At 40.8% G+C, this 9,922-nt stretch overlaps 1 protein-coding gene across 2 annotated transcripts in view; it reads left to right on the top strand.

The window, feature by feature from the left end:
* The first annotated feature begins 348 nt into the window (after nucleotides 1–348).
* smarcb1a (SWI/SNF related, matrix associated, actin dependent regulator of chromatin, subfamily b, member 1a) overlaps nucleotides 349–9,922 on the top strand; it is a 30,537-nt gene continuing 20,963 nt past the window's right edge. The window contains exons 1-2 of one of the 2 annotated variants that reach the window (XM_041201921.1): nucleotides 349–468; nucleotides 2,959–3,088. In XM_041201921.1, coding sequence (XP_041057855.1) covers nucleotides 375–468; nucleotides 2,959–3,088 — 224 coding nt within the window. In that variant the 5' untranslated portion in view covers nucleotides 349–374. The remainder of the gene's footprint in view (nucleotides 469–2,958; nucleotides 3,089–9,922) is intronic. The other variant, XM_041201923.1, reaches the window with a different exon arrangement.

Raw genomic sequence — 9,922 nt, 5'->3', positions numbered from 1 at the left:
GCTGGCTTTGCTTCAGTTTGTCAGATGACCAGGGGGGGTGCATACCCTGGCATTGCGCTGGATTTGTCCTGACTCTAGGCCTATCTGTAGCAGGAAGAGGAAGTTGCTGTAGTCAGCGAAGCAGGTAAGTTTGTTTTCCTCTGTGCGGTCAACACAGTGAATGTCACCACTTCAGCACTGACCACATTGTGGGAACTTGGTGCAAATTGGGTGTTTCATGTCCTACATTACAACTGTGATAACACTTCACTGAGGTTGTGAAAATGCAAAAGAGATGTAAGCCTGTCTGTTATTTTTACTCCTTTCTTTACCTATTGAGATGATGTAATCCCTTTCACAAGCTCTCTTTCTCTTAGGTTGGTAACTACCTGCGCATGTTCAGGGGTTCCCTGTACAAGAGGTACCCGTCTCTGTGTCGTCGACTAGCCACAGTTGAAGAAAGGAAGAAGATTGTAGCATCCTCACATGGTAGGTACCCTGCGCCTTCAATATAGCGTTTGTGTTGAAATGCTGACTCTTACATTAGATGTTGCTGAAAGAGCAAATATTTGAGGTTCATCCTAGGCCAGCTTTGCGTTAGGTAAAATGTTTTATAGTTTTTAAGCCCCCACTGGCCACAGCACCATTGAAGGTACTGACTCTCACTGCAGAATAATGCCAGGACCATACCTGAAGCTGTATGAGTGCAGTGTGTTGGCCAACTGTTTAACTGTGGAGGCCATCACAGCCAAACTATTCCTATTCAGGTCATATTCCCACATGCTTGCACTTTCAAAATGGTTGGGGGGGGTGGGATGGTCATTGGACAGTCAGTGCAGAGTCTGGCTGAATTCCTCCCCCACCCCCAACTCTGAACCCTTTTGTAGAGCCCGTGGCTGAGAACAGCTAATTCAGCACAAGCCAGGGATTATACCTGGATCTTGGTGCTGTAATGCAACAGCCAGTGTGGAATGTGTTTCTGTTTTGCCCTCTTAATACTGCTTGCCCAAACTGACCAGGGAATTCCTCCATCCTAGTCCACTCCAGCATTGGAACCATAGTGCCTACCCCATAATGGGAGCAACTCCAATGAATTAGACACCCACCTTTCTTGGGTGCACTGTGGGGAGGGGAGGGGAAGGAACCAACCAGTAGATCCTGCACCGATTCCACAGTTTGTGGAATTTGGTTTGTGCTCGAGGTGTAATCCCAGCTGCCCCATTCTCTTGTCAGTGGTAGTGGGACTGCCTGAGTGTCAGTGTCCATTGACATTGGAGCTCAGTAAGCAGGAGTCCAGTGGCACAGGGTCCATCTCATTTTACTGCACTGCCTGAAAGGACAGTGAAAGCAGATTTAATAATGACTTTCAAAAGGTAACTGGATAAATATTTGAATAGCAAACATTCTCAGGCCAGGGAATGGGATTAATTGGATAGCTCTTTCAAAGAACCGGCACATGCAGGATTTTGGTTTTTATTAAGTGTTGGGATGTGGCTGGGCCAGCATTTATTGCCCATCTCTAATTGCCCTTGAGAAGGTGGTGGTGAGCTGCTTTCTTGAACCACTGCAGTCCCTGTGGTGTAGGTACACCCATAGTGCTGTTAGGAAGGGAGTTCCAGGGTTTTGACCCAGCGACAGTGAAAGAATGGCAATATTTGTCCAAGTCAGAATGGTGAATGACTTGGAGGGGAACTTCCAGGTGGTGGTGTTCCCTTTTGTCTGCTGCCCTTGTGTTTCTCGGTGGTTGTGGTTGTGGGTTTGGAAGGTGCTGTCCAAAAGGCCTCTTTTTGTGTTGTATCATTCTGACTGTAGTATATAACTCTTTCCATATCCGGTGTGGCTTTCAACAGTTTTGATAGGTTTGTACTTGTTACCTGGAAGACTTGTTGAAACACCTCACTGGTCTCCTGTCCTGTCCTGGATGATTTGCCTGTAGCTAGGATTCCAGTTCCCTCCTCCTAGCCTCCTGTACTGTGCCACACAGATCTTCTTTGTGTAAGAACCTAGCAGTGAATGTTGGCAGGATTCTCCCCTGTACTGATCTGGATGACTGGGTTCTGAGCAAGAGTGGGAACCCCGCCTGTGTTTCAACCCTGCAATGTTTATAGCGTTGCACTTGAATTTTCTACACTGCTTAGTAATAATTAGCTTGCTGCTGCTCATTTATTATTTGACCTGTTTAAGTGTTTTGAACTGACATAAGTGTTGATGAAATACTTGATTCGTGTAACACCAGAATCACTACCTTTTATAAACAAGTCCCAGTCTAGTGAGAGATTGGCCCATGGAAACCATGTGACCACAGCCTGCATTGTCATTGATCCCAGTAGTGTCTCCTTAGGTTGCTGGCAGTCACATGACCATTAATACATTAATAGTCCACTGAGGGAGGGGATGGGGAGGGGGTGTGTCCAGTGGAGGGAGGCTGAGGTAAGTGGGGAGTGTGGCAATGCAGACTGCAGGCTGGATGGAGAGGCAGTTAGTGCAGGGGTGAGTGTAGGCCAGGGGTGGCAGGTGAGGAGCATATAAGTCTGAGCCATCGTGGCAAGAATTGTTTTGGGGATGGGGTGTTCAGAGTGCAGGATTTAGGCGGGGGAGGGGTGGAGAGTGGTTGGGGATGTGGAGGGGTGGCAAGTGAGGAGTACACGAGTCTGAGCCAGCAGGACAGGTGCTCTTTCAGGGGTGGGGTTGTCAGAGTGCAGGATTTGAGTGGGGGAATGGAAAGTGGTTGGGAATGCTGGGGAGGGTAGCAGGGTAGACAATGAGAGAAGTCGTCACCCTGGCCAATTGCACACTTGCAGTGCACAGCACTGCATCAGTCGTCAACCTCGGAGCATGCCACCCAGTTGTATCAGAGAAGTCTTGAAGTATAATCAAGGGACTGAAAGTAGAGAACCCTACAAAGCTTGCTATCTTCTAGCATTTTAGATTAAAACTGTACATTTGAAGTATTTATATTGTGTTTTTTTAATTGATCAGATCATGGTTATACCACTTTAGCTACCAGCGTGACGCTTCTCAAAGCAGCGGAGGTTGAAGAAATCCTAGAGGGAAACGATGAGAAGTACAAGGCTATCTCAATCAGCACTGAACCACCTGCCTATCTCAGGTACTGTCTGTATCTGACACTGTCCCAGTACAGTCCATACTCGCACTGACTCATCACTTATCTCAAGTACTGTCTGTATCTGACACTGTCCCTGGAGAGTCCACACTCAAACTGACCTATCGCAGGTACTGTCTGAGTATAATAAAAGCAAAATGCTACGGATGCTGGAAATCTGAAATAAAAACCAAGTGCTGGAAATACTCTGCAGGTCTGGCAGCATCTCTGAAGAGAGAAACAAGGTTAATATTTCAAGTTGAATATGAATGAAGAACAGTCATATTTCACTTGGAGCGTTGACTCTTTCTCCACAGATGCTGCCAGACCTGCTGAGTAGTTTCACTTTTACTGTCCCAGTACAGCACACACTGACACTGAACCCACCTGCATATCTCTGGCACTATCTGTGTCTAACATTATCCCAGTACAGCCCACACTGTCACCTGTCTCTGGTATTGTATGTATCTAACTCTGTCCTAGCAGAGAAGGATGAGTGACAACTAATGAGATTAATTATATTTTTCTCCTAACTGGTAGCATGAATAAGGGTTATTTCTGATGGGATTAAGGACGGTTATGGCTAACAGGTTAGATTTACACTTAGTATTGACAGGATTTTAGTGGTCTCTGCTGACTGGTAGGATTAATGGTTAATGTACACATAGGATTAATTCTAGGTTAATGCTGATTGCCGGGAGTAACGTTGCGTTAGTGCTGATTGCGAGGACTAATGCTGGGTTCGTGCTGATTGGGAGGGCTAATGCTGATTGGGAGGGCTAATGTTAAATTAGTGCGTATTGCGAGGGCTAATGCTGGATTAGTGCTGATTGCGAGGGTGAATGCTGGGTGTTATGACACAGCAGATGGTAAATGCTGAGCTGTTCCAATCCCAGAGGTAAACTTGAAACAACCATCACAACTAATTTTCAATTTGTATTTATAAAACTAAATTAACCATTTATTAATTAGGGAAAAGATTGTAAGCATATACGTATGTCTACAAATTACTATTATAATAACTTGTAAGTTCCCTAATCAATTTAGCTCCCTGTTACACTTTCATTAAGGCAACAGTAAGACACACAGATTTTATAAGACCCAGGCAGAGTAAACGATACCCTGAACAACTGGATTCAAATTGAATTTTCTTTTCTTCATTCCTTGGAGGCAGCAGTTTGGTGCATGCAGACTGCAGGCTTTTCACACTTGTTGGATCTTAAGCTGCCTCCCTTACAAACAGCCTTCTCTCCTTTGTACATATTTTCCTCTTTGAATGCAAATTTCCATTGTTTCACTATGTCTTTTGAACTTTACCTTTCTACTAATAAATAATCTATCATAGTACCAATTCCACCAGTAATCTTTGGGAAAAATAAATAAACACAGTATTTCTTACTACTTCTGAGGAGGTACACATTACACCCCCTCCTCTGAATTCAAGCCACTACAGTTTGTTTAAAAATGCAACTGTTCCCTTCACACTTTGCATTCTAAAACTTCACCATGTCTACCTAACATTTCAAACCTAACTTGTCCTTTTACATCAAAGCATCCAGACTAGCTGCCTTTAATTCAATTAAGTCTTATATACACACACACACACACATCCCACTATTACTGTATTTTACAATAAATACCAATAACATTATGGAAATTATTATATCCTCCTGACATCCCCTCCGTATTGAAAAATGAACCGTCATGATTTAAAAAGACAGTTTCATTTTCATTAACCCATCTTATACTACCTCCTATACTTATCTATACACTCACACTATTACATTGCCAGATGCATGCGTTAACATAATATATATACAAATCCTTCACACCAACAAAAATCATTCCAGCTCAGAGTTCAGGTTTTTAGATGTCCAATTTCCCCTTTAAGCTTCAGAATCTTGATAAAGCATCTGCCATCAGATTTTCTCGTCCAGCGACATGTACATGTAGATTAAATGGTTGCAATAATAAACTCCATCTGAACAGCCTTGCACTTCTGTCTCAAAATTTCTCCAGAAACTTTAAAGGATTGTGGTCTGTATAAACAATTGTCCCTGATGAATTGTTTGCCACAAATTTCAAAATGCTGCAATGCTAACACCGAACCCAAAGTTTCCTTTTCGATTGTTGAATGTCTTCTCTGTTGTATATTCAATTTCCGTGAAAAATAGCCTATTAGTTTTTCAATTCCAGTATAACAGTACCTATAACAATACCTATATCACTGGCGTCAACAGCCAAATTAAATTGCATGATGTAACTGTGTACTGCCAAAACTGGTGTCGTTAATACAGTTTTCAAACTGTCAAATGCCTTCTGACACTCCAGTGTCCATTGAAACTTTTTGTTCTTTTTTAATAGTTCAGTCAATGGAGCAACCACACGGCTAAATTTTGGTACAAATTTCCAATAAAACTCACTCATGCCCAGAAATCTCAAAACGTCTTGTTTTGTTGTAAGTACTGGGAAATCCACGATAGTCTTGACCTTCACATCCCTTGGAGCCACCTTACCATGTCCAATGGTATGGCCTAGATATGTAACTTGAGCTTTGAAAATTCACTTTTAGTCAAGTTCATTACCAAATTAGCTTCTTGTAATTGAGAAAGTAATTCTTCCAGATGTTGTAAATGCTCCTCCCACGTAGGACTGAAAAGTATCAAGTCGTCAATGTAAACTGCACAGTTGCTCAGACCTGCAATTACTTTGTTTGTCAGCCTTTGAAATGTCGCAGGTGCATTCTTCATACCAAATGGAATGATTTTAAACTGATATAGTCCATTTGGCGTCACAAAAGCCTTTGCTCTCTCCGACAGCAGTACCTGCCAATATCCTTTTAGCAAGTCAGTCTTTCAGATAAAATTTTAATTGTCCCACCTTCTCAATGCAATCTTCCAACCTTGTTATAGGATATGAATCTGCTTTCATCACCGCATTCACCTTTCGATAGTCCACACACAGTCTTTGTGTTCCATCCAGTTTCGGTACCAGTACAATAGGCGAACTTCAGTTACTGCAACTAGACTCTATGATATAATTTTGAAGCGAGAAGTCAATTTCTTTCTGTACTTGTGATAACTTTGCCAGATTTAATCTATAAGGATGTTGCCTTACCAAAGATGAAACTTCTATAGACACATCATGTATAGCTAAATCTGTCCTCCCCAACTTAATTCCACAAATAGCTTTGTGTGACTACAATAGCTTTTCCAAATCACTTTGACACTCGTCTGGAAGGTAATTCAATATCACATTTAAAATTTTCAAGTACCCCCTCATTATTCAATTTTATTAAAAGAAAATCAATTTCAGAATCCTGCATTTCTTCTACTTTCTCATTATCTACCACCACTAATATCTCCTTCTGGTCCTCTTCCCTGTCAAAGTATTTTTAACCATGTTTACATGACACACCCTCTGCTTCTTTCTTCTGTCTGGAATATTTATTAAATAATTTACTTCACTCAGTTTCTTTTCAATCCTGTAAGGCCCACTAAACCTTGCCTTTAATGAGTTACCCAGTATTGGTAACAGAACACGTACTTTCTCTCCAACAGCAAAATTCCAGGCTGCAGCCTTCCTGTCTGCTTTCACTTTCATCACTTGCTGTGATATCTTTAAATGTCCCCTAACCAACTCACATGCTCTGTCCAATCTCTCTCCCTGAGGTTTGATACGTAATCCAGGAGAGTAGTTTCTGAATTTTGACCCACCAATTTCTCGTAAATAAATTTCAGTGGTCCCCTTACCTCATGACCGTAGATTAGTTAGAAAGGACTAAAACCAGTTGATGCATTAGGCATGTCCCTAACAGCAAATAACAAGAATGGAATTCTTCTATCCCAATCCTGTGGATAATCCTGTATGCTCGCATCATAGTTTTTAAAGTTTGATGCCATCTTTCCAAAGCCCCTTGTGGCTCAGGATGATAAGCTGTTGACTTAAATTGTTTTATCCCCAAACTGTTCAATACTTCCTTAAACAGCTGTGACGTCCAATCAGATCAGGGTTTAAGTTTTATTTCCTTCGGTAAACCATATCTTGTAAAAAAAATTTAGTTAACTCTTCCATAATCATCTTTGTTGTAATGTTTCTCAAAGATATTGCTTCAGGAAATCTGGCAGACACATCCATTTTTGTCAGTGAGTACTGATTTCCACTTTTCGTCTTGGGGGGGGTCCTACACAATCAATCATGACCCTAGTGAAAGGTTCTTCAAATGCTTGAATTGGAATTAAAGGTGCCTGCTTAATCACTGCTTGTGGTTTCCCTATCACCTGACGTGACCTTCTACAGAATTTGACTATGTAATTCAGGCCAAAAAATCTTTTTTGTATCTTCGCCAGTGTCTTTCTAATTTCTAAATGTCCCCGCATTGGAATTTCTTGAGCTATCCTCAGAATCTCATTTCTATATTCAAATGGTATTACCATCTGATGTACCTCCCTCCAGCTTTCATTTGAAGAAACATGATACGGCCTCAATTTTCTCATTAAAACATTACTCTTAAGGCAATAACATTCTGGAATACGTTTTACCTCTGTTTCTGAGTAAGCTGTTTAATATAATGTTTTATTTTCAAATCCTTTTCCTGTAACTCCACTAACCTTCTTGAGTTGAACACTTCAGCTGAATTATCCTCTGTTCTTTCCTCCTGAGGAATGTTATCAAACACTGTCAGCTAATTGGATTTCCACACCATCTCCCTGCCTTTGAACTTCCTGTTCTTCTTATTTTAATCAATGAGTCTGTCATCTTGTTAACACACAATCTGGAAACAACCCAGGATGCTCTCTCAGCAACACTTCTGTTGAAGATACCTCTACAGGCTGCTCAACTACCATAGGCATAACCCACATTTGTGATCCAGGTATACCATTACCCAAGATAAATTGAACTCCTGCAATGGGCAATTTTTCCACCACTCCAACAGAAACTTTGCCTGTTTTCCACTTATTCTTTAAATTTACCTTCCATGATGGAATAGGTTTAGCATCTCCATGAACGTCACTTATCACCTGTTCCTGCAATACTCCCTCTGAACAAGAAACATCACTATCCCATAATATTAAGGATTGACTAGCCCCTGTATCTCTTAAAATTTTAACATCTTTACCTACTCCAACCTGTACACATGGAAAGACTTTCCTTCGCATAAAAAATCTTTAAACATCTCTGCAACTTGCTCCTCAGAATTCTCATGGGTAAATTGTGAACATATTCCCACTTCTTTACCTATCACTGATTCTTCCTGTTTTACCTGTGCACAAACCACTGGTTTTTCCTGTGCCTGAACCTCAAAAACCCACAGTACTTTTACTTCCAGAACTTTTCTGCACCCCTATAATTCCAACAGATTTTCCTTGCAATTTCCAGCACACTGACTTTGTGTGTCACCTGTACCCTCAGCACCTTCCTTTTTATTCTGAGAGAAAACTTGCTGCGAATTTCCAACTCATACTTCTCTTCCCTGACTACCCACCTTCCTTTTACCTTCCCATTTTCTATTCTTTCCCGATTTGAAAGGGTGACAGAAAAAAGGTTTGGCTTTGTGAACTAACTCATAATCATCAGCTATCTCTGCTGCTTGCCTTACAGATTCAACATGAGTTCTCACTACCAAAGGAATTGAATCTTTAAATTCTTCCAAAAGGATTACTTCTCAAAGACTCTTATCTTTAATGCCCGCATCCACCGGTCAAAATTACTTTGTTTTACTCTCAAACGCTATATAAGTTTGTCCAGGCTGTTTTCTCATATTCCTAAATTTCTGCCTGTATGCCTCAGGAACCAACTTGTATGCACTCAAAATAGCCTTTGTTTTTAACGATTTCATAGTTCACCAATACCTCTACTGACGGTGAAGCATAAACCTAATGTGCTCTACCCACCAACCTGTATTGTAACAACATTGCCCAGTTTTTCAGTGGCCATTTCGTCTGTTTAGCTATCTTCTCAAATGAAATAAAGAATACTTCAACATCCCTTTCCTCAAACTTTGGAAGAGTTTGTACAAATTTAAACATCTCCCCATTGGGTTCTGATCTGAAAATAAGTCTTTCCTCACCTACTGGCGTCTCTTTTTTAACCGCCTGCATTTTAAGCTGGAATTCTCTCTCTCTCTCTCTTTTCTTTCCTCCTTTTCTAACCTCACCGTTTCTAATTCCCTTTTTTGTTTTCTTTCTCTCTCCTGCCTTTCTGTCTATTCCCTTTGAAATGCTCCTTTTCTTTTTCTGCTGCCTTTAATTCCATTTTTTTTTTAATTGCAACTGAATTTGAGCCCATTCCAATGAACCTCCCCTTGGAAAACTTGGTCTCAGGTATTCCTTCCAATTTCAAATGCTGTGCTATACCTTCAATTATGTCTGATTTCCTCACCCCTGAAAGTAATCCTAATTGTAATTTATCTGCCAGTTCCATTAACTCAAGCTTTATTTACCTTTTGTAAACCAATCAAAGTTATAACTTGGCTCCCAGACAAGACTTAGCAATTGCCAAAGCCATGTCGCAGTCTCACTACTACAAGAAAAACCTCACACCAACTCCTAAATTCAAAGTGCTTCTCGTACTCGTAACCTTAAGATTCACCAATTCCAAATTAGCCAAGGAATTTCAAATATATCCTGCAAAAAGCCCCTAATTTTTGTTATAACACAGCAGATGGTAAGTGCGGAACTGTTCAAATCCCAGAGGGAAACTTGAAACAACTGTCACAACTAATTTTCAATTTGTATGTTTTGAGATGTGGGCCTTGAATTCAATAGTAAGACCACCAAGTCTTAAGAGGTTTTTAAAAAAACTAAATTAAACATTTATTAATAAAAGAAAAGTTTGTAA

The sequence above is a fragment of the Carcharodon carcharias genome, chromosome 13, assembly GCF_017639515.1.
Source record: "Carcharodon carcharias isolate sCarCar2 chromosome 13, sCarCar2.pri, whole genome shotgun sequence".
NCBI lineage: Eukaryota > Metazoa > Chordata > Chondrichthyes > Lamniformes > Lamnidae > Carcharodon > Carcharodon carcharias.
This window is presented reverse-complemented; position numbering and strand designations above follow the sequence as displayed.